Source organism: Giraffa tippelskirchi, chromosome 3 (assembly GCF_054371585.1).
Source record: "Giraffa tippelskirchi isolate mGirTip1 chromosome 3, T2T-mGirTip1v1.2.pri, whole genome shotgun sequence".
Lineage (NCBI taxonomy): Eukaryota > Metazoa > Chordata > Mammalia > Artiodactyla > Giraffidae > Giraffa > Giraffa tippelskirchi.
This window is the reverse complement of record NC_137277.1, coordinates 148,794,254-148,820,253: the sequence shown is the minus strand read 5'-3', so window position 1 is coordinate 148,820,253 and position 26,000 is coordinate 148,794,254. Positions and strand designations below refer to the sequence as shown.

Sequence of the window (26,000 nt, the reverse complement as noted above, 5' to 3'; positions counted from 1 at the left end):
ATAGAGGAATTCTATGAGACATTTAGAGAAGAGCTAATGCCTATTTTTCTGAAATTCTTCCAAAAAATTGCAGGGGAAGGAACACTTTCAAACACATTCTGTGAAGCCACAATCACCCAGATACCAAAACCAGGCAAAGACAACAAAAAAGAAAATTATAGGCCAATATCACTGATGAACATAGATGCAAAAATCCCCAACAAAACTGTAGCAAACAGATTTCAACAACATGTTAAAAAGCTCATACACCAGGATCAAGTTGGGTTTATTCCAGGGATGCAAGAATTCTTCAGTATATGCAAATCAATCAATGTGATACAGCATATTAACAAATTAAAAGATAAAAGCCATATGATAATCTCAATAGACGCAGAAAAAGCCTTCAACAAAATTCAGCAGCCATTTATGATTACAACATTTCAAAAAATGAGCACAGAAGGAACCTACCTCAATATAGTAAAGGCCAGATACAATAAACTCACAGCAAACATTATTCTCAATGGTGAAAAACTAAAAGCATTCCCTCTAAGATCAGGGACAAGACAAGGGTGACCACTCTCACCACCATTATTCAACATAGTTTTGGATATTTCATAGTTTTATATTTCAACATAGTCTGGCTATGGCAATTAGAAGAAAAAAAAATAAAAGGAATCCAGATTGGAAAAGAAGTAAACTCTCACTGTTTGCAGATGACATGATACTATACATAGAAAACCCTGAAGAAACTAACATGAAATTACTAGAGCTAATCAGTGAAATCAGCAGTCATGGGATACAAGGTCAATACACAGAAATCACTTGCATTCCTATATATTAACAATGAAAAATCAGAAAGAGAAATTAAGGAATCAATCTCATTCACCACTGCAACAACAACAAATATCTAGGAAAAAAATCTACCTAAGGAGACAAAAGAACTGTATACAGAAAATTATAAGACACTGGTGAAAGAAATCAAAGGTGACATAAACCGATCAAGAAATATTCCATGTTCCTGGGTAGGAAGAATCAATATTGTGAGAATGACTATGCTACCAAATGCAATATACAGATTCAATGTGATTCCTATCAAATTACCAATGGCATTTTTCACAGAACTAGAACAAAAAATTTCACAATTCACATGAAAGCACAAAAGACTCCAAGTAGCCAAAGCAGTCTTGAGAAAGAAGAATAGAGCTGGAGGAATCAACCTTCCTGACTTCAGACTATACTACAAAGCTACAATCATCAGGACAGTACGGTACTGGCATAAAAACAGAAATACAGACCAATGGAAGAAGACAGAGAGCCCAGAAATAAACCCATGCACCTATGGGTACTTTATTTTTGACGTAGAAAGCAAGAATATACAATGGGGGCAAAGATACCCTCTTCAATAAGTGGTGCTGGGAAAACTGTACAGCTACATGCAAAAGAATGAAATTAGAAGACTTCCTAATGCCATACACAAAGATAAACTCAAAATGGATTAAAGACCTAAATGTAAGCCCAGAAACTATAAAACTCATAGCAGACAATATAAGCAAAACACTCAATGACATCAAAGCAAGATCTTCTATGACTCATCTCCTAGACTAATGAAAATAAAAACAAAAATAAATAAGTGGGACCTAATTAAACATAAAAGCTTTTGCACAGCGAAGGAAACTACAGACAAGGTGAAAAGACAACCCTCAGAATGGGGGAAAATAATAGCAAAGGAAACAACTGACCAAGAATGAATTTCCAAACTATACGAGCTCATACAATTCAATACCAGAAAAATAAACAACCCAATCAAAAAGTGGGAAAAAGACCTAAACAGACTTTTCTCCAAAGAAAACATACAGATGGATAACAAATAAATGAAAAGATGCTCAACATCACTTATCATTAAAGAAATGCAAATCAAAACTATGAGATATCACCTCACACCCATCAGAATGGCCATCATCAAAAAGTCTTCAAATGATAAATGCTAGAGAGGGTGTGGAGAAAAGGGAACACTCTTGCATTGCTGGTGGGAATATAAATTGATACAGCCACTATGGAAGACAGTATGGAAATTCCTTGAAAAACTAAGAATAAAACTACCATATTAGCCATCCCACTTCTAGGCATATACCCTGAGGAAACCAAAATTGAAGAAGACACATGTAACTCAATGTTCATTGCAGCAGTATTTACAATAGCTAGAACATGGAAGCAACTTAGATGTCCATCGACAGATGAATAGATAAAGAAGCTGTGGTACATATATATACAATGGAATATTACTCAACCATAAAAATGAATGCAGTCAGTTCTAATGAGTCAGTTCTAATGAGGTGGACAAACCTAGAGCCTATTATACAGGGTAAAGTAAGTCAGAAAGAGAAATATGAATATCATATACTGATGTATATATATATGCAATCTAAAAAGATGGTACTGATTAATTTATTAGCAGGGCAGCAATGGAGAAACAGACATAGAAAACAGACCTATGGAAGAGGGGAAGGGAAGGAGGGAGAGAGTGAGATATAGGGAGAGAGTAACATGGAAACTTACAAACCATATGTAAAATAGATAGACAATAGGAATTTATTGTATGACTCAGGGAACTCAAACAGGGGCTCTGTGACAATCTAGAGGGGTGGGATGGGGAGAGAGATGGGAGGGGGGTTCCAGAGGGAGGGGACATGGGTGTACCTATGGCTGATTCTTATTGATGTTTGACAGAAAACAACAAAATTCTGTAAAGCAATTATCCTTCAATTAAAAAATAAAGTGGCAAATAAATAAATAAAAGCTGAACATTTAAATTTCCCAACTGAATGGGGTAAAAGTAAAATGAGGGCCCAACTGTTGCTACCACACTAAAATAATGCATTTTTCATAAACCTTTAAGAAAGCTCACTTCACAAGTGGTTCAAGTCAACAGAGGTTTGTTGGTTGGTTGATAAAATATCACCATGACCATTTGAAGCCTTAGCTCAAAGTGAAACATTTTCTAGTTACTATAGTCTTAGCATAATTACCTTACGCTTATCTTATAGCCCCGTCTACTGAACTACACCTCTGGAATTTCCCGAACCCAATGCATTCTTAAGATACCATATATTTAGATAGTTGATAATGCTGTTAGCCTTATTTTGGTGTCTCCAGCAGGAACTTTAAAGTGGCTTTGCAAAAAAATGTGTAGCTCTTCTATCTCACTCTCAACCTCAGCCCATATACACACACTCACACCCTCCCGGCTGCTCGCCCTCCTCTCTCAGGTGGCTGGCTTAGAAATTGCCTTAGTCTTTTGCTCAAGACATCTGAACTTGGCTTTGCATTACCAGGCTCTCGATTCCTGTTTGAGTATCAGTGGGACGCCAGAAGTCAGTGCTCTCATGCAGGGCTCTACTTGGCACTTCAATTTGCATTGGAGGTTTAGCACTATTCTAGAGAGAGAGAGTGAAAGTCGCTCAGTGGTGTCTGACTCTTTGCGACTCCACGGACTCTCAGGGTTCCTCTGACAGGTTCCTCTGTCCATGGAATTCTCCAAGCCAGAATACTGGAGTGGGTAGCTGTTTCCTTCTCCAGGGGATCTTCTCAACGCAGGGATCAGACCCAGGTCTCCAGCATTGTGGGCAGATTCTTTACTGTCTGAGCCACCAGGGAAGCCCCACCCACTATTCTAACCATGCATCAAAACTTTTTGTGGATTCTCTAAGAAAATATTCCATCCTCAGAAGCCTGTTCCAAAGGTAATGGTCTATGTAGCAGAAGGGGAAGCTAGGCTTTGTTCCCGGCGTGTGGATGGAGAGGGTGGAAGTGACGGAAGGCGTCAGGAGTCTCCCCTCTCCTGGAGGCAGTGCCCTGTTTAACGTCTGTCCACCTTCAGAGCCGATGTTTGAGCTATAGTGTGATCACGCCCCTCGGTGTTTATGATATTTAATGACGCATCGTTTGGCAACGCCTATCATTTCCCCTGTAGTCTCTACAAACGTTTACGGGCCCCCACGTGCAGCTGTTGTGTTCGGTGCTGAAAATGCACAGACATTTTACTTGGTGCTCCCCCCTAATTTATGATTTTCATGGGATCACGGTCTTTGCCAGCCTCTCTGGCTCTTCTTTCTCAGCTTTCAAAGAACGCATTCCCTCTACCAGATCCTTCAGTACTGGTTCCCATGAATTCCACTGTAGTCTTTCTCTGCACACTCTCCCTTGGGCAACTGAATTCACACCTGGAGTTTTAAATACCACTTTAAGCAGATGACTTCCAATTTTGTATTTCTATATTAGACCCCTATAATCACAGGCTTCTATTTCTTTCTTTTTTTTTTTTTGCTATGCTGAGTGGCTTGTGGGAAACTTAGTTCCCCTATCAGGGATAGAACCCGGGCCCTAAGCAGTCGGAACACGGAGTCCTAACCACTGGGTCACCAAGGAGGTCCCCACAGGCTTGTCTTTCTATTATAATTGCTTTTTAGATATTCCCACTTGGTGGCCTCACAGATAGCTTAAACTCAAAATGTTCAAACCTTATACTCATTACGTTCCCCATAGTCTGTTCCTTCCTGAGTTTATTTCCTGTGTCAGTAAATGGTACTATCCTTCTCTCACCCACTGGATTTCAGTTTCTCTTTCACAGGTCAGATCCAGTCAGCTACAACCTCCCCTTGACTGCACCTCCCTCTTGCTTTTTAGATTTGCCCCAACATTCCTCATCCATTGCCACTACTCTGGTTGAGACTTCCTACTTATCTTCCAGAATCTAGAGCATTGCCATACTGACTACCACCAATTTAATTCTACATATAGCCTTCCAAGCAATTTTTTCTAAAATTTAAATCCTGCCATATCTCTTCCCTACTAACAACCATCCAGTGCCTTCTCTTTGCTCATTAGTCAAGTCTAATCCTTAGGATGTTTGCAAATAATTTTCCAATCTGGTTGCTGTCTACCCTCCCAGATTAATCTCCAGCAACTGTTGTTTTATTCGCTAAGTTGTGTCTGACTCTTGTGACCCCATGAACTGTAGCCCCGCCAGGCTCCTCTGTCTGTGGGATTTCCCAGGTAAGAATACTGGAGTGGGTTGCCATTTCCTTCTCCAGAGGATCTTCCCGACTCAGGGATCAAACCTGTCTCCTGAATTAGCAAGTGGATTCTTTACCGATGAGCCACCTGGGAAGCCCCAGTCTCTAGCAATAGTCCACCACAAAGCCAACATTCTGGCTTCCCTGAGCAGTTCACCTACTTTTATATTAAGTAAACCTGCTCCCCTACTCCTCTGTTGAGTGTTTTTGTCTGGAATGTCCTTCCCTCTTGCTCACGTAGAGAAAGCCCACTTCATGATTGATTCTTGAAACCCAGTGCTTGTCCCTTTCTCCCAAACAGTCCCTAGATTCCCCAGACAACCAAGGCATTTTCCCCTAGTGTTCTTAGAGGTCTTCAGGGGACCCTCCTATAATAATACTTGCCACACTGTATTATTTATTTGTTTCTCCCTCTAGACTGTATGCCTTGGAGGCAGGCATCAATGTCTTATTTTTTTCTGAATCCCAGTCCCAGCATCTAGCATTAAAATAAATATTTGTTGAACAAATGAAAAATCGATGCTTGGGTGAAAAAATAAAAAATGAGATAAATTTACTAAACCTTATTCTTAAAATGTAAAAGTAATTCAAGACAGCCCACTTGTGATTCCCACTGTATATCTTACAGAGATCCATGATGCCAGGCACTGGCTATGGGGCTGGGGAAGGAGCCTGTTTTGAACCAGATCCAAGATACTTATGACCTTAAGGCTTTTTTCTTGAACTGGGAAGAAACACAGCAGGATGTTACTTGGAAAAAAATTCTTTTTAACCTGCTTTCTTTCATTTGCAGTTTTTCATAATCTTAATTACTTTGAGATCATCCAGTTCCCCCAATAAAAACTAATTATTGAAATAAAATAAATTAAAGATGAGAAAACTAAAAATAAATGTAGAGACTATTAATGAAGATCAAAGTGGGCCATGTATACAAATGAATTTCACTGCCTTATTTGGGGGACAGATTAATAAAGATGTTAATTGTAACTCCCAGGAGCTTTTGCCACACTCCAGAAGTGTGACAGCGATGAGCCTGATGGTGGTTCAGACTCCGTGAACATCGTGGATTCATTAGCTGCAGTGAGGGGTGGAGGGGTTGCCTGCTGGGGTCCCAGGGCAGGGCTTCCACTCACATTACACTCCAGAAACAAGTTGCCAAGCTCACAGATTCTAAAAGCAAATCTGGGTTAAAGGACATAAATCGTTTGAAAGTGAACATGGGAAAATGTTATTGGCTAATGCCAGCCTAGGGCACTGCTTTATTACCAAATTATATTTGCCCTTGGAAATTATATTTGCTTATGGAATCACTTATGAGCACCAACTTGGAGTCCAACAGATTGGATATTCTGGGTCACCCTGGCCAGGTAACCCTGGGCAAGACACATACCTCCCCAAGCCTCAGCTCTCTCATCTATAAAGTAGAAATGATAACACTGCCCCTATCCTATAGGGCTGTAGTGGAGCCAAGTAGAATTATGTATGTAAAGTGCCTTGTTGCTCAGTTGCTCAGTCATGTCCAACTCTTTGCGACCTTATGGACTGCAGCACACCAGGCTTCCCCGTCCTTCACCATTTCCCAGAGCTTGCTCAAACTCATGTCCATCGAGTCAGTGATGCCATCCAACCATTTCATCCTCTGTTATCCCCTTCTCCTCCTACCTTCAATCTTTCCCAGCATCAGGGTCTTTTCCAAGGAGTTAGCTCTTCACATCATGTGGCCAAAGTATTGGAGCTTCAGCTTCAGCATCAGTCCTTCCAATGAACATTCAGGGTTGATTTCCTTTAAGATGGACTCGTGTATCTCCCTGCAGTCCAAGGGACTCTAAAGAGTCTTCTCCAATACCACAGTTTGAAAGCATCAATTCTTCAATGCTCAGACTTCCTTATGGTCCAACTCTCACATCCATATGTGACTACTGGAAAAAAACATAGCTTTGACTAGACAGACCTTTGTTGGCAAAGTGATGTCTCTGCTTTTTAATATGTTGTCTAGATTTTTCATAGCTTTTCTTCCAAGGAGCAAGTGCCTTTTAATTTCATGGCTGCAGTCACCATCTGAAGTGATTTTTGGGCCCAAGAAAATAAAATCTGTCACTGTTTCCATTGGTTCCCCATCTATATGCCATGAAGTGATGGAACCAGATACTGTGACTTTTGTTTTTTGAATGTTGAACTTTAAGCCAACTTTTTCACTCTCCTCTTTCACTTTCATCAAGAGGCTCTTTAGTTCCTCTTCACTTTCTGCCATAAGGGTGGTGTCATCTGCATATCTGAGGTTATTGATATTTCTCCCAGCAATCTTGATTCCAGCTTGTGCTTCATCCAGCTTGGCATTTCGTATGATGTACTCAGCATAAAGTTAAATAAGCAGGGTGACAATATACAGCCTTGATGCACTCCTTTCCCAGTTTGGAACCAGTCTGTTGTTCCATGTCAGGTTCTGATTGTTGCTTCTTGACTTGCATACAGGTTTCTCAGGAGGAATGAAAAACCTAAGCCAAAGTAGAAACAATGCCCAGCTGTGGATGTGTCTTGTAGTGAAAATAAAGTACGATGCAGTAAAAGAACAATACTACATAGGAACCTGAAATGTTAGGTCCATGTATCAAGGTAAATTGGAAGTGGTGAAACAGGAGATGGCAAGAGTGAACATTGACATTTTAGGAATCAGTGAACTAAAATGGATGGGAATGAGCCAATTTAATTCAGATGGCCATTCTACCTACTACTATGGGCAAGAATCCTGTAGAAGAAATGGAGTAGCCCTCATGGTCAACAAAAGAGTCCAAAATACAGTACTCGGGTGTAATCTCAAAAATGACAGAATGATCTTGGGTCTTTTCCAAGGCAAACCATTCAATATTACAGTAAAGTGCCTAACTCATACTAACTTATACTGTCTGCTGGGGTCCATTCTGGCCAGAGAAGCACAGTTTTACACCTGAGTAAAGAGAAGCTTCCTCTCAGGTCCACACAAAGGCATTTCCTAGGTTGGGAAATGGGTTAGTCCATTGCCAAACCTTGTTCTCCTTTTGCTAACCATGTTACCAGATAAACAACAGTTATTTTACCCAGCAAAAGGTGAATAGTAACTTACATGTACTTTCTTGATAAAGCAGGCAGAACAAAGATTATTAGTTCAGAGGATACAATTGGAACTGGAACCCAGGTTTCCTCACTTCTGGATATTGATTTCATTTAACAGATATCTATTTACTCTTATGTGACAGTTATAGGGGCAAGTGTAAGATACTAGAAACACTGGAAGTGGTCAGGTTTGCATTGCAGAAACCTTTAGTGCTCTTTCTACTATATCAAGATTTAGGTGAAACCAACAATGACAACACGATTGCCATCTGCGATGTAGTGGTCCTTACTGGACACCCATCATGAAGATAATAAAGGTCTCCAGGGGAAGAGCCCTGTAGCCACAGTATGGGCTGGCATCTCACAGTGGTTCAGGATGAGGATAAAAGAGCCTTCACCAGAAGGGACAGCCTTAACAGGTGCTCAGACTGACTCAGGTAGGTGTTGGAAACTTGCAGGTCAACTCTTAGAGTGTGTGAATTCAGGCAGTGTTTAAGCCCCAGCAAGCAAAAATCAAATCAGTTCTAGCCTAGAAGGTGTGCCTGACATCTAGAAGGAAGTCGAGAATTCTAAGGGAGCTAAACAGAAAGAAGGGGCTTCCTAGGTGGCACTAGTGGTAAAGAACCCACCTCCCAATGCAGGAGACATAAGAGATGTGGGTTCGATCCCTGGGTTGGGAAGATCCCCTGGAGGAGGAAATGGCAACCCACTCCAGTACTCTTGCCTGGAGAATCCCATGGACAAAAGAGCCTGGCCGGCTACAGTCCATAGGCTCGCAAAGAGTTGGACACGACTGAAGCAACTGAGCACACAAGCAAACAGAAAGAAACCGGCATAGCATCATCTCTCACACACCTGTCATTGAGTCTAAACCCTGGTGCATCACTGAGCAGCTGAATGAACTTCCACACTGTGTAAAAAAAAAAAAAAAAAGGATGGGAACTACCTTTTGTTGGGCAGTGCCTAAAAGTTAGACATTGTGGATGTTAACTAAACTTATGGTGGTAATCATTTTGCAATATATACATATATCAAATCATTATGTTGGCTGCAAAATGAGACAGGGACATAAAATAGTAGAAGGAGAACAAGGTTTGGCTTTGGATGGACCCATTTCCCAGCCTACGAAATGCTTCTGGGTGGACCTGGGAGAAAGCTTCTCTTTCCTCAGGTGTAAAACTGCTATTCTGACCAGCACGGACCCCAGCAGACAGTATGCTGTACTATGCTGTGCTTAGACTATCTGTCTCTTTGTGACCCCATGGACTGTAGCCCACCAGGCTCCTCTGTTCATGGGGATTCTCCAGGCAAGAATACTGGAGTGGGCTGCCATGCTCTCCTCCAGGGAATCTTCCCAACCCAGGGGGAACATATTTTAAATCATAGGATCTTTCTTACTTTTACAGATTGGGGAGCTGGAAAAGAATAACTTCCTCAAGCACCCCCAGAGGATACCAGATGAAGAGTGGACCTGCCACTCCTGGAATTGATGCCGATAATTAAAATCTCTCTTATCAGTGTCCTTCCCCTTAGTTCAGCCCACGGAGCAACTCCCTTGTCTAACAGTTCATTGAATAAAGTGGATGCCGATACACACAGTTTAGGCTGTGTTCACAGCAAACACACAAAGACATACTCAGACCCCTTTGAGCCCAAAGCATGGTAGCTCTTGGTCACTGCAACATGGACAAAGATCATTTTAAACTTTTATTCATCCTCTGTCCTGTAGTGGTGTCACATGAAGTGAAGCGCTCATGCTGGATTTCAGGTCAAAAGAAAACATTCCCAGGGTGGGGCTAGATTGCTGTGTTTTAATGCTGTCTGATGCCAGTATTCCGTCCATGTTATTTCTTGCTTCCACCTGGCGGTCAAAAACTGAAAAAGCAGACGTACTGAAAATAACTAGGTGTCAGCAGGATCCATTTGCCTATCGTTTATAGGACATCGGAATCTGGGTCCCTGCAGGGCTTTTAGAACCGCTTTCCTGCCTTTTGATTTCTACTAAGTTCTTCCAGTGGAAAGTCTTGCCATGTGCGGTGTTCTTTCCTGGGCCCGAAAGAACCAGGATAATCCCGGATGCTTCCCTGCAGCTGAGCTCATGTCACAAATCAGGCATGATTTTCAGCAGATATTTCTTTAAAAGTTTGAAGGCCTCTGTGGATTCTATTCCCTTCTCAACAGGAACAGGCATCAAAGAGACAGGAATAAAATGCTTTGCACGCACATCAGGAACTAATTGCCAATTTGGCAAATGCATTGACTAATGTCATGCACTGTTATTTCTAAATCCTCTCCTGTCCTTGACCCCCAGTATCTAGATGTAAACTTGGAACCATTAGTGGAGAAGGATAAAGTCTTCTGGTGCCTCAAATGGAATTGAGAGGGATTTAAACTAGGCGCTTTTGAGCGTGGTGAAATGAACCCAGCAGTACATTAATGCTAGGATTTGAGCTCACACAGCGTGAGCGCTTTCAAAAACCATGTTTAAGGAAGCAAACAGAGCCACGACAGACCCTTTCAGGGGAGCAAAAGGAGTTGGATGAAACAATCAATGACACATTAAAAAACCACAACTGGGCTGCAATCATGTGGGCAGAAAAAAAGTTTTTCTTTATCACAGGATCTTTGCATCTAATGAGATGGTGACTGGATAAGGTCCAGAGGAGTAAGGCCTCCGTTTACTTTACCTAAGAAATGTCTAAATATTTAGTTGATTCTCTTAAAAGCCTTATGTGAGCCTCTAGCAAACTGGTCTTTAAGGTATGATCTTATTTGGCTCTATACTGCCATTGGCAGAGCTTTTTAAAGGGAATTTGGAAAAGTCAGAAGATATTACCACTGAAAGTACAAATGTTAACTTTTTTTTCCTCTCAAAATTAACTCTTATTTAATGTCCTCCAAATATTCAGTTTAGGACCAAAACCTTGCCAGTCAGCACTTTCTCTTAATTATTCCTGAAAGGTTCATCTGTTCCTCGCTGTTGTTATTTAGTTGCTAAGTTGTGTCTGAAACTTTTGCGACTCCATGGACTATAGCCCGCTGGGCTCTATCCATGGGATTCTTGAGGCAAGAATATAGGAGTGGGTTGCCATTTCCTTCTCCAGGGATCTTCCCGACCCAGGGATCTCTACCCCTTATGTACACTTTATTCTTACTGGGTCCAGTTGGGCCCAAAGTGCTTGAGGCTAAAAAGGGGAAGGGCATTTTCTTGGGAGCAGGAGGGGAAGCTAAGAGGCCTGAGAAAGCTCTGTAAGAATGTCTATAGGGGTCCACCCTTTAAATTCACACTACTGTTGCATTGGCAGACTTCAGTCAAGACCAATATCCAGTTTGTGCTAAGCTTCTGGGATCCTCTGTGTCAAAAACCCAGTGCATCCCAGACATGGCATCAATTGGGGCTTTAACCTTTTTTAGACTTTCTCCAGCATGCCTTCTTTATCATTGCTTCCTGTGGACTCTACTAAGGGTCACCGAACTTCTCCCCTCCCCCCCTGCAGGAGGCCAGCACAGACCCCTGTTCCCGCCAGTTTGATTAATGTGTCTTGGCTGATTGTGTGCAAGATGGCAGGCCTTTAGCAAGTGTGACCAGTTTATTGTTCAGCCAATCACAGGCGCCTCAGTTAGCATGTGAAAAGGGGGTGTGTTGCTGGGGAGGGTGAGTGTTCTGGCGGCTGAGTCAAAGGAGGAACGTTTTGGGGGGTCACGGAGCAACACCCACTTCTTTGAGGGGATGTTACTATGCTCTACTAAACCTGTAAACCTCTTACTCAAAGCACTTTTTTTTTCTCCTCCCTCTTTTTTCAAGGAGATCTTTTTTTCCCATGGTGCAAGCAAGGCAAGACACTGGCTACTCTGCAGATGGAGTTCACGTTCCAGGGTTTTTAATATTTCACTTTTATATTTCTGTTAGAGAATGATCCTGCTGAGAGTCTGGGAATCCGTGCTCGTCAGAACCCCCTCACTGACACTTGGATATATTGCTCTGAAAGCTATCCCAGGAGAAAAGATTAAACAAAAAAAGCCTACTTTTCAAAGCCTACTTCTCAATCTGCCCACATCAAAATAAGACAACTGGCCCTTTGAAGTGGAAGACACAGAGTTCTCAGCCAGCTTGCTTAAAATGGGGGTGGGGGTGGGGGAGAGAAGGAAGGAAAGAAAGAAGGAAAGAAAGACTAGGGTATAAAATTATATGCCTCTCTTTCCTCGGCCAGATTTAATCTGCCAAGGGAGTCTGAATTGATGGTGAGAAAACTGACAACCCTGCTCATCAGCACCCCAAGAAAAGAGGTAACTGGTCAGAGAAACCTGTCCAGCTGGGTCAGCACCAGGTGTTTTTTAAAAAACCTATATAAACAGAAACTGTGTTGTTCATACATAGGCCAGACAAGGTCTGGAAAGGGCAGAGTGGACACAAATGGACACTGGATGGTTCTCTAGGCTCTGACCTCTCAAGCTCCCTCAGAGTGGTTGTACTGTTGAATTCAAAGTTTGGGGGCCCATGGAATGAAAAGGAAAGGAATGGAAATCTCATCAAGAATGGTGTTAACAGTTGTCTGTGATGTTTATCTGGCTCCCATCCCCTCTGTGGTCCCATAATCACTGGAGCTCAAGTGCCTGCAAGTAGCAGCAATGGCTTGGGGATGGGGGTGGGTAGGGAATGGCTTGAAGGGACTCTTAATTCACACAAGGGGATGTTCCTGGAACACATATGTGGGTGGTCGTTTTAAAACACACTCCTTATGATTGAGCTATCAACAATACTGACCCCATGCTCAGGATATGCTGGACTTCTAAGATTTACAAGCTCAAGTTTATACATCTTGGCTGTGACTAAGGTTACAATTTGCTTCCCTCCATAAGCCTAGCCGGGCCCATGGTCTATACACTGTCCAAGCCCATGGAAGTGGGGTTTGCAAATGAGCACCCTCTCGTAAGGTGAGCTGGTGAAAGACTGCAGTTGAGTGACTACAAACCCAACCTCTCAGAGATCCAAGAATGTGCCAAATTCATCTATGCAGGCCCAGCATATAACACAATGCCTGGCAGATAGTAGGTGCTCAAAAATTTTTGACTTATTTGAATTAAATTGAATCCTTACTAGAAAAACAATGCAAAGTATGAACCCTATTGATGTTGGGCCTGGAGAATTCTCTTCATAAATAAAAAATTGCATATTACTTTGAAATGACAGCAAAATGAAAAATGCAACATATTTCTCGCTGGTTTATTGGAACCTAGTTATCTTATTTAGTACAGAATCTGGCAGGAAAGCATTTTGGACAAGTTCTTTTCATTATTGTTCTCACCAAGGATCACTGTTTATTGCTGGAATCAACCTGAAACCCAAATACTTCAAATTTGAGGGAATAGCATATGCTCACCGTGACAGCTTTGTGTTGAGATCATTCCAATCATTTTCTACAACCCATCTGTGGCCCTAAACTTCTGCCTGCACCTACATTAGGAAGCTGAGGGGTTCCATTTTCACCTGGAGAGCAGAGTAGGTAGGGAGGGGTACAGGCAAGGTGGAAAAAGATGAGACCCAGGTTCTCCTAGAAACTGAAGCACCTGGAGATAGGCTCTATTGTCGACTGGACCATCATCTCTACGAGAAGCCTGGTCTTTTTTCACTCTGTCTCAGACCAAATGGAAAAGGCATTATTCCAAGCCCTGAGGTGAGAGAGTGACATTTTTCTCAAGTGCTAATTAGTAATGGCAAACTATTTGTAAATGATCCAAACCCCATCTAGCAATGCATATGGATCATTCACAAAGCAACTGAAATGATTTTAGAGTTGGTCTTTTCCTGCTGTAGGTGTTCCATAATCCTAGTCAGTTCAAGATGACTGAACCCTATATACAGCTGTTTGAGTAAAAGTATTAGATGCTGGAGGAAAAAAGAAAATTCCTAGCCTCCTATGTCTTTTGTTTTCCACTTTAATTGCCTTTTAAATTTTCCTACAATTTCTTACTCTCATAAAAACCCTTGCAGGATAACCTCATACCAAAGTTAGTAATGACAACAATTTGGGGAAATTCCATTTTTAGTTATGGGACAATGGAAGGATATAAAGACTGGAAAATCAAACTTGGGCCACATTCTCCCTAATCGTGTACATATCTGAAAGTGAAAGTGAAAGTCACTCAGTCATGTCTGACTTTTTGTGACCCCATGGACTATACATTTCATGGAATTCTCCAGGCCAGAATACTGGAGTGGGTAGTCTTTACCTTCTCCAGGGGATCTTCCCAATCCAGGGATCGAACCCAGGTCTCCCGCATTGTACATATCTACCTCCCCTGTAATCCTGCCTGCCAGAGTCCAGCTCTGGTATGGCCATGATGTGGTCCTTCATCCTATAGCTCATTGCTTGCCTCCTCTCTTTTGTTTCAATGTCCTTGAAGTGACAACTGGGTAATCTGACCTCTCTGGCATGCCCTTGGACCATTTCTCAAAAACATTCCCCTTGGAATACTTGCAACACTTCCAAATCCACAACCAGGAGCCAGTCTCAGAGGACCAAATATGTGACAGAAAATGACAAAGTGTTAGGTCTAGAGACAATGGATGAACTCTTGTATAATCTAGAGACATCTTACCTGGCCTGTCCTAGGCCCAGGGAGCCTCTACTTCCCCTCTAGCTTTCTTTTTATACTTTATGAAGTACAATAATCTAGCAAAAAGACTCAATGATAGTCACTGGGCTCAAAAATGAGACCTTCTTTTGAGTTTTCCATTTAAACCATTGGGTGTTTGGAAATGGTTGTGGAGTCCACAGCAATAGTCATTCCCAATTGTTATTCCGCTTGTTACTTGTGTTTTACAGAGTTGGAAAACTGATCTAACCTCAACTACTATTTCAATGTTTTCCTCATAAAAAGATTAGTCAGGGAATATAAGAGTCTAAAAATCTGTCTACACTGTTAACAATTAGAGGAAAATACCTTGTTTGTGTGGCCTGTGCTCTCACACTGGTAACTCACAGAGCTTTTGGAAGCTCAAATCAATATTACCTGGGTTGTAGTTAGGTAGCTTGGAAACTCCAGGCCAGGTATCCTCTGTAGGGACTCCCAGCACCTATGTAAAGACAAAGAAAGATGCGGGGAGAGGTGAAGTGGATGAAGCAGTTGTGGCGACATGGAGGACACATCAGGGAGGAACAGGGAAAAACTGGATGTATGTCACATTGTGCCAGCTGATGTGTACAAGAAAGAAATTTTAGTGTTTCCAACATTTGTAGTTTCACAGGCAAAATTGCAGTATATTTCTATGGTCCTGTGTGTCAACTTGAGTGGACTAAAGGATGCCCAAGACAGTCGATAAAACATCATTTCTGAGTGTGACTGTGAGGGTGTTTCTGGAAGAGATTAGTATTTGAATCAGTAGACAGAATAAAGAGAACTGCCCTCACCAGTTTGGGTGGCATCATCCAATTGGTACAGGGCCTGAATAGAACAAAAGAGTGGAGGAAGTACAAATTTTTTGTCTCTCTTTTTGAGGTGGGACATCCATCTTCTCTTGCCTTTGGAGCTCCTAGTTCTCTGGTCCTCAGATTCTGGGACTTATACCAGTGTGGCCTCCTTAATCTGACTTATATCACCAGCTTTCCTGGTTTTCCAGCTTGCAGAGGACATATCTCAACCTCCATGAAATCACATGAGCCAATTCCCATGATAAATCACTATATATATGTATATAAAATATCATGGGGATTGGCTCATGTGTATACACACACACACACACACCCCTCCTTATCTCCCATTGGTTCTGTTTCTTCGGAGAACCCTGACTAATACAGATCATATAACCTTACTTAAAGTCATATTCTCATCCCTAAATATCTACAGGCATACCTTAGAGATATTTTGGGTTTAATTCCAGACCATGGCAATAAAGCTAATACTGTAATAATGTGAGTCACACAAACTTTTTGGTTTCCCAGTGGATATAAAAGTTATGTTTACATTATACTATGGTCTATTAAGTGTGTAACAGAGCAATGTGCATACATTAATTTAAAAACCAATGTACATATCTTAATTAAAAAATGCTTCTTTGCTAAAAAAATGCTACCCATCATCTGACAAGTCAGCGTTGCTGCAAACCTTCAATTTGTTTTAAAAAAGCAGAGGGTGTGGAGAAAAGGGAACCCTCTTACACTGTTGGTGGGAATGCAAACTAGTACAGCCACTATGGAGAACGGTGTGGAGATTCCTTAAAAAACTGGGAATAGAACTGCCATATGACCCAGCAATCCCACTGCTGGGCATACACACCGAGGAAACCAGAATTGAAAGAGACACGTGTACCCCAATGTTCATCGCAGCACTGTTTACAATAGCCAGGACATGGAAGCAACCTAGATGTCCATCAGCAGACGAATGGATAAGGAAGCTGTGGTACATATACACCATGGAATATTACTCAGCCATTAAAAAAATACATTTGAATCGGTTCTACTGAGATGGATGAAACTGGAGCCCATTATACAGAGTGAAGTAAGCCAGAAAGAAAAACACTAATACAGTATGCTAATGCATATATATGGAATTTGAAAGATGGTAACGATAACCCTATATGCGAGACAGAATAAGAGACACAGATGCATAGAACAATTTTATGGACTCTGAGGGAGAAGGTGAGGGTGGGACGTTCTGGGAGAATAGCATTGAAATATGTATATTATCATATGTGAAACAGAACACCATTCCATGTTCGATGCATGAGACAAGGGCTCAGGGCCGGGGCAATGGGATGACCCAGAGGGATGGGATGGGGAGGGAGGTGGGTGGGGGGTCCAGGAAGGGGAACACATGTAAACCCATGGCTGATTCATGTCAATGTATGGCAAAAACTATTACAATATTGTAAAGTAATTAGCCCCCAACTAAAATAAATAAATTTATTTAAAAAATAAATAAATAAAAGTTATACCCCTTAAAAAAAAATAAAAAAAATAAAAATCTAAAACTTAGAAGAAAAAAAAAAGCAATGTCTGCAAAGTGCAATAAAGTAAAGCACAATAAAATGAAGTGTGTCTACTGTAGGTGGTGCATGATCATCATACATTGGGATGCTATCTTTGGAGTCGGAAATATAGAAAGACGTGAGTGGCAAAGTGTCCCTTTGCCTTTATATCAGGTAACTCTCTGTATATATATATATCTCAACAGGAGACACTTGACAGTTTAAATTATGCCTCAGCATGGGCATTCAGCTGTTCACCAGTGGGCTCAAATTAAAAAGGATTCAGATTACTGACCTTTAGGCAGTGGAATGTTGGCTAAAAATGATCCTAAACCTAACTCTAGTCTTTTCTACTGAATTCATCTTATCTGCTTCTTTTCTCTGTGGCCCAGCAGTTTGGAATATAGTATTTGGTTTTTAACTGGTGGATCATAATAATAACAACATTGCTTGAAAAAGAGTTCACTTATGCTTTGAATTACTAAACTGAAGCTTTACTTTTTAATTACTATGAAAAGAAAATCTTTTGGAATATAAAGTCAAAATACTTCATATTATAAATGATTCTGTTACTTTGAAGACAAAACCTTATCATTCTTTTAAGATAATCATAAATGCTCAATGTCAGTTGGGAGCTAGAATAATATTGTTTTTGTGAAATAGTAATAAAACATTAGTAGCATAAAACATTAATACACCACTACAATATAGCTCTTCTGGGAAGCATACCTCAATACAAGTCTTTTTATTAGCATCTCTCATAGAAGAAGCCCAGTGATTCCATTTGTAAAATGCTGGAGACAGATGCTGGCCCAATTGTTATGGCAGGAAGTCAACTGCCCAACAATGACTGATTTCCCACTCCAGGTGATCTTACCAACCTGGAGAATAAACCTGTGTCTCTTGCACTGGAAGGTAGATTCTTTATCATTGCACCACCTGGGAAGCCTCAACTGATAAAAATTGATGAGGAATCTGGAAACCTCTTAATATCTGCCAGTTAGCTGACTAGGACTCTGGCTGAGAAGTATACTTTGTGGTGCCTGTTAAGCTTGTCCTCAAACAAAAGATACCAAAGTGCCATTTTCCCTCATATAATAATAAAAATAAATTAAGCCACCCAGTAGAAGCTTCTTTCTTTGATCCATTCCCTAAACAAATTGAAAAGCTACTGAGAGGATTATGAGCTTTTCCTATCAGCCACCCTGAGCCAGAGGGAACACTGAGAATCCTGGAATCCATTTTGAAAAACCAACTGGACTAATTCTTCTTTTGTGGGAGAGGGCCAAAGGATGGGGACTTAATTCTTCTTTGCTAAACTGCCATCTTATGTATTTGCACAGATGTGTGTGTAAACAAGTGGGCAGAATGATTCACAAGTACCCCTATATCTTCTGTTGCCTGGCAAGAGAATGACGAGAAAGCAAAGGTAATGAAGAGAAAGCAATAAAGGAAATAAATAATGACCCCATCCATATTTTCTCTAAGGTGAAAGTTACCAGAATTGTTGGTTACTTTGTATTATTGTGTAATTAAAGCCAACAATGGATACCTACAATTTTAGAATATTGCGCTAAAAGCTTTAAGCTTTGAGATTTTAAAAGGTTAAACAAAAATTCAAAATCCTTTATTTGGAAATTTGATGCTCAGTTTTTATTTGAAAATTGTTGAGTTCATTTTCACTTGAGAAAATTACTAAATCTCCACTTCACTGACTGGGAAACTGAAAACCAAAAATAGTTGATTTACTCTGTCCCTGAAGGCTCTTAAAAGGCAGTTAGTGAGTGCTGTGTTTGAAACCACAGTGGGCTGCAGAGGCTGTTTTCTGTCTTTGTTGAAATGGAAACTGAAGGCATTTTGATTAATGGCTTTAAAGTCTGCATAGTTTATTTTAATTTGATTTTAGAGCTACAGCCAGTATTATTTGCTAAAAATATTTATTGAAAGAATTAAATTTCTAAAATATTGATCAAAAATTGATGACAGCCATTCAGGTGTAAACGCACACACACATACACACCTAGGGGTATTTCAGAAAGATGATAAAATAAAGATTCAGGACTTCTCAAGAATGAGATTTCAGAATAAATGTAAAGAAAAGTTGTGATTAGAGGTTGGGAGATATTCACTAGTCCCTACATCAAATATCACACAGCCTGAAGCAGCTTTCCTTTTTTGTCTATGTACACCATTCGTAGTAAAACACAATTCAGGAGCTTGAATTTCCAAGCTACTTGGGATGTAATAATATAATAGACAACACACTGATGAATATGTTTCTTCCTTGTTCTCAGAGCATGAAACTATAGATGTGGTAACAAAACTGGGGTCTCTACCTGCTTGGACAGAAGAAGGGGGAAAATGAGATATAATGAATCTGACCTCCTGGTGCCCAGTAAGGAGAGCTAAGCAATATGGAACTATTTCCTGATCAGTACAGTCTGAAACTCAACATTGAGCTAGGCAAGTCTACAAGCTTGAGAAATAACTTCACAAGTGGAGGAGGGGGAGACTTAATAAACAGAGAAGAATGTTATGATTAAAAATGATAAGAGCTACAATATTCTCATAACACTTTGTTCAAAGAGGTCACAAGTTCAGGAGTCAGAAAACCAAATACACCAGAAGACACTAAAGACCCAAAAAGTTAGGTTGTGAGACTTGCTTTAACTCCTAACCTGAAGTTAGAGCTGAGTTCTAAACTCTTGTCTCTAACATCATGCCAGTGTTATTTCTAATGTGTTTACTTGTTTTAAATTTGTAATGAGTTGTCATAAATGTCAAAATAAAGTCCTTATGATTTATTGCAGTGTTATAAGCATAATGTTAGACATGAACATGGCTTCCTGGGTAAGACCTGTTGGGCCTATTTGTTAAGATGTGCTTGTTTTGGTTGCATCACTCATGTTTGGGCATTTTATGTCCAGATACAAGTCCAAACTTCTCACTTACTGAGTTATTAATACCCAAAACATCCTTCAGATGGCCAGGGACAGTCACCAAGACCAGTCCTGGAAACCTGAACCAATAGAAAACCATCAGATTCTGGGAAGTGCCTTAACTCATTCTTTCTGTTCTATGATTTCTAAGGGCTGTACTAAATGTAAAGAACTATAAAATGATTGCTTTAAGAACACAATCATTTAAAAATAGGAAGTAATGTTTTAAAAAAACAAGTTATATACAACTTTTCAAATGTCTTAATGGTATACCTTATCTCAGTATTATAATTGTTATTAACTATCTAGTTATACATACATCTTTTGCATCTATACATAGTTCATGTTTGTTTTGCATGTATTTACTTATATACCACCCATCATCCCACCTAGACTGAACAACAGTTGAAAGCACAGATTATGCATTTTTCCTATTCTTTCCATTTTTCCAATGTCTTGTAAAATCTTTTAAGATAATGAGTACCCAATAATATTGCTTCCTGATTAAATGAATGGGAAAAACTTTTCAAGTGTGTAAAAGATCACTGTGGGGTCAGCTCTAGGTAGTGTTAATTGTGCTTCCTCTAATGTGGACAAGAAACTAACAGAGAGAATAGAAAAATTAGGTTAAATATTAGGAAATGCCTGTCAACAGTTTGGTTGGTCTTTGAAACATCGCTATGAAAATAATTTCTCCGAGAGGGAAAGACAGCAAACATTTGCTGAGCACTTACGGCGCATGGTGCTTGTTATTCATATGATCTTTTAAAATTCTCACAGTAAGGTTATAAAATCATTATCACTAGCTCCATGGAACAGAAGAGGAAACTGAAGCTCAGAGGGACTATATAACTTGCACACGTTCATTTAGCTGAAAAATGGCTAGAATTCAAATGTGCAACTTTAAAGCTGTTATTTACGTTAGGCTACCTCCAGCTTAGATGATGTTATGGAATCCAATGATACTTTTTGAAGGCAGCATTTATCGGTCTTGCAGGGAAATTTTGAGGAAAAAAAATCTTCTGGCTTGAAATTTTTTTTAGTTTGTGAATGTTTCCCAATTTGTCCTGTGTTCCTCCATTATATCCTCCATGTTTCCAAAAGAAAGCTTCATAGCAGTGATTAATCCCTATAAAATATCTGAATTTCACAAAGGAAATTTTATTTTAGCATTTACAAAACATTGTGTTTTCTGGGTCATGAATCTGTAGCACTAGACTGGTTTGCACAGAATATCTTCATAAATATGAGTCATTGACCCTCCAGACACTAGCAACTAACTCTTCCCTTTTCCTAAAAGTTTCCTGAGGATTATCCTCACCTTCATGTTGTATTAAAGATAAATTCAACTTAAAAAAATGATATAAGCATGTTTTACATGAGCTTTTACAAATCTTTATTTATTTTTATTTATTTATTTGGCTGTGGTCTCAGTTGCAGCACAATGGATCTTTTGCTGTGGCATGTGAGATCTAGTTTCCTGAACAGGGATCAAACCCGGGCTCCCTGCATTAGAAGCACAGGGTCTTAGCCACTGGGACCACCAGGGAAGTCCCCAGCTTTTTAAAATTTTTAATAAATGAAGGACTCCACAGTGGAAACACAATTCAAAAATGAAATTTTATATTATTCCTGCAAGGCAAAATGTTTGGTGACATTAAATCAAAATCATGAAGAGTTCGAGAAAAGACAAGTTTCCTCACTTGCACACAGAAATCCCATTTTGCATAATTTCCCAAGATACCTGATTGGGAGGCTGTTAGCAAGAATGCTCTAGATGCTTGCTGAAACAAGCAAACTTGAAAGGAAGCAGAATCCAGGATACAAGGAATACCCTACCCACCCCAGTTTAAAGTACTTGACACATGCTATAATATGGATGGATCTTGAAAACATTATGCTAAGTGAAATAAGCCAGACACAAAGGACAAATACTGTATGACTCCACTTATATGAAAACCTGGAATGGGCAATTTCATACAGACAGAATGTAGATGAGAGGTTACCAGTGGCTGGGGGCAGGAAAATGAGGAGCTGGTTGAATGGATACAGAGCTTCTGTTGGGGATGATGAAAAGTTTTGGAAATGGATGGTGGTGATGCTTGCACAGCAAGGTGAATGTATTTAATGTTATGAACTGTACACTTAAAAATGGTTAGAATGGTAAATTTCATGCTATATATATATTTAACCACAATTTAAAAATCATCAGAAAAAGAGAGCCATATGTAAACGACTATGGCTGTTTGGTTAGTCGCTAAGTCGTGCACAACTCTTTTGTGACCCCATGGACTGTAGCGTGCCAGGATCTTCTGTCCTTGGGATTTACCAGACAAGAATACTGGAGTGGGTTGCCATTTCCTTCTCCAGGGGATCTTCCTGACCCAGGGATCAAACTGTCATCTCCTGCATTGGCAAGCGAATTCTTTACCACTGAATCACCAGGGAAACCCAAAAATATAAGCTACAAGGGACACAAAAATGAAGTACATAATGTGCAACTGCGTGCATATGTGTGCTAAGTTGCTTCAGTCATGTCTGACTCTGCAACCCTATCTATGGACTATAGCCCACCAGGCCCCTCTGTCCATGGGATTCTCCAGGCAAGAATACTGGAGTGGGTTGCCATGCCAGCCTTCAGGGGATCTTCCCAACCCAGGGATCGAACCTGAGTCTCCTGCATTGCAGGCAGATTCTTTACCACTGAGCCACCAGGGAAGCCCCAGTGGTGCAACTGAGGGAGGGATAAATAATGAATAAAGAAGTGGAAACACACACACATAAGCATCCTGTCACCTTAGAAATCTAGTTTTGGAGGAGCAGCATAAGTAGTATATTTCTCTCACACTAACATGGGAAGCATCAGGGCTCTGAAGATTTAGTGTTTTAGCTTCAGTTAGCAAAGATCCATGGCCAAAAATGTGGTAGAATTAGACCTAGAGGTTGCAGGGAAGGGATGTGTTTAATTAGTAATGGCAGAAATTGCCCTGGGATGTTGAGGTAATAGTCATCGGGAGCAGGAGGATTCAAGGGCATCCATGGGACAAAAGGGGGGTTCCTGACCACTCACTCATTCCCTAGGTGCTTAAGCCCCTGGCAAACACCACAGTTTCCACAACCTCAAAATATGGCTTAATCTCTCAAAGCAGATGGACTGCTTCATTTGTTTCTAACACAAATTTGGGTCAAAGTTTTATATGCATATATTTTTTCTTCCTAAGAGGAATTCTTCTCTTACCTCCCAGATCTTCTCCAGCTGTTCAAGGATGTTGGAAACCCCAGGAAACAAGGGTTGACCCTGGAACATTTCAATAAAGATGCAGCCTGCACCCCTAACAAAGGAAATAAGAGTCAACCCAATACTTTCAAGGAAACCATACATGCAAAGCTGAACTACTAGCATTTCATCTCTTAAGAAATATTTTTTTTTAATAGTAATGATTTATTTTCATTTCTTATAGTAATACTTCCCATTTCTTATATTATCATTTTAGTTTTAATTTAGTTTAGTCGCTCAGTCGTGTCCGATTCTTTGCGACCCCATGAACTGTAGCCTACCAGGCTCCTCCATCCATGGGATTTTCCAGGCAAGAATACTGGAGTGGGTTGCCATTTCCTTCTCCTGGGTTGCCATTTCCTTCTCCAGAAATATTTTGAGGATAATTAAATATGGGCCATGCACTACGAAAAGTCTTGGCAAAAAATTCCCTATGTTAAACAAAGATAAGAACAGCTGGCAGCTTTTTGTTAAAATGGAATGCATTGGGCATTTAGGATCACAGTATAGATAGCAAACATTTTAGTTCATTCAAGCTCATTAACTATCTATTTTATGAGAGATGGAGAAAGTACTGAATCTTCAAACTGAATACCCTCTTTCACTGAATCTAAGGTGCTATCATTGTAAGAAGCATCATTATTGTATGTACTTTAAAGAAACCAAAAAAAAAAACACAACCCACAAGTTAAACTATGACATGATCAGAATGTTTCTTTTATACTCATTGAAAGGGCTGTTACAAATTTAATCAGACAGATTATTTCATCAGCTATCATACTTGTACAATGAAAAATATTAAATGAAAGAAATTGATTTAGGTACTCGTCAAACTTTCTCACATTCAGCATTTGACTCAGACTGTTTAATGTCTGTGTTTATCCATGATATCGTCCTTTGATATTGTCCAGGAGTTTGATGATACAGCATTTCTTAAAATAATCCTTATTTCTTAAAATAAAAGAACTAAGAGTTATTTGTGCTGGGCTCCTAGGCTGACCTTGCAATTACAAGTTACACTTTTGACTCTAGCTTAAAAAATATTGCTAAACATGTCTGATTCACTTATTCTCCACAACCATTTGGTTCCTAAGAGTAAAAAATAAATAAATAAATAAAATAAAAAATAAATAAAGAAATAAAGCTCTCCTGGCTTCAAAGTCACTGACTCCCATTCAGCAAGTTTTGATGCTGACATGTTTGATGTCCACACACATACAAGGGTAACTATAGTCACAACTGCAGCATGGTTGATGGCTATCCTAAGATGTTACTGACTGTGAAATGCATCCTTAGACAGAGAATGCACATTTTCAAGGACTTCCCAGGTGGCGCTAGTGGTAAAGAACCCACCTGCCAATGAAGGAGACATACGAGTCGTGGGTTTGATCCCTGGGTTGGCAAGATCCCCTGGAGAGGGCATGGCAACTCACTCCAGTACTCTTGCCTAGAGAATCCCATGGACAGAGGAGCCTGGTGGGCTACAGTCCATAGGGTTGCAAAGAGTCAGACATGACTGAAGCAATTTAGCACTCAGGCACATGCATCTTAAAATAAATTGTCTTTCATTCTTAGTCAAACTGGAGAGTAATTTCTAAGGAACACTAAGAAGTAAGATATTGCTAGTAACACATATTTTTACTCTCATAAACCTTTTTAGAGAATGCTTCAAGGGGCTTCCCTTGTGGCTCAGCTGGTAAAGAATCTGCCTGCAATGCAGGAGACCTGGGTTCGATCCCTGGGTTGGGAAGATCCCATGGAGAAGGGAAAGGCTACCCACTCCAGTATTCTGGTCTGGAGAATTCCATGGACTATATAGTCCATGGGGTCACAAAGATCCGACACAACTGAGAGACTTTCACTTCACTTCAAATAACTGATCATAGAGATTATCCCCATGGTCTAATACTTCTGATTTTTGACTCCAAATCTCTTTCACTGTAACATATAATTTTGCAAACTTTCTTAATCATCTTGATGTTTTGCTGTAGCATGATAAAGAAGAAAATTTAAGTAAAATATTTTAGTATAGATCATCATATTCAGTTCAGTTCAGTTCATTTCAGTCGCTCAGTCATGTCCAACTCTTTGTTATCCTATGGACTGCAGCACGCCAGGCTTCCCTGGCCATCATCAACTCCCAGAGCTTACTCAAACTCATGTTCATTGAGTCGGTGATGCCATCCAACCATCTCATCCTCTGTCGTCCCCTTCTCTTCCTGCCCTCAATCTTTCCCAGCATCAGGGTCTTTTCTAGTGAATCAGATCTTCACGTGAGGTGGCCAAAGTATTGGAGTTTCAGCTTCAGCATCAGTCCTTCCAATGAATATTCAGGACTGATTATGATCATATTACTAAAGGTTTATTATGAAAATAATTTTAAATGGTTTTTAATATTATACATATTAATATAGTAAAGAATCTGCCTGCAGTGCAAGATACCCAGGTTTGATCTCTGGCTCGGGAAGATTCCCTAAAGAAGGGAATAGCTACCCACTCCAGTATTCTTGCCTGGAGAATTCCATGGACAGAGAACCCTGGTGAGCTATAGTCCATGGGGTCTCAACGAGTTGGACACAACTGAGTGACTAATACTTTTTCATGATAAATTTTCACTTTTCCATCTGACTGTAGACACATGCTATTTAATTTATTTTGCATAGGAGAAAGAAGAT

General features: G+C 40.2%; 1 protein-coding gene across 2 annotated transcripts in view; it reads right to left on the bottom strand.

The window, feature by feature from the left end:
• CDK15 (cyclin dependent kinase 15) overlaps positions 1–26,000 on the bottom strand; it is a 120,378-nt gene that overhangs the window by 23,463 nt on the left and 70,915 nt on the right. For both annotated transcript variants that reach the window (XM_081581922.1, XM_081581921.1), the window contains exons 9-10: positions 23,287–23,380; positions 15,156–15,219 (exon numbers count right to left, since the gene is read on the bottom strand). In XM_081581922.1, coding sequence (XP_081438048.1) covers positions 15,156–15,219; positions 23,287–23,380 — 158 coding nt within the window. The remainder of the gene's footprint in view (positions 1–15,155; positions 15,220–23,286; positions 23,381–26,000) is intronic.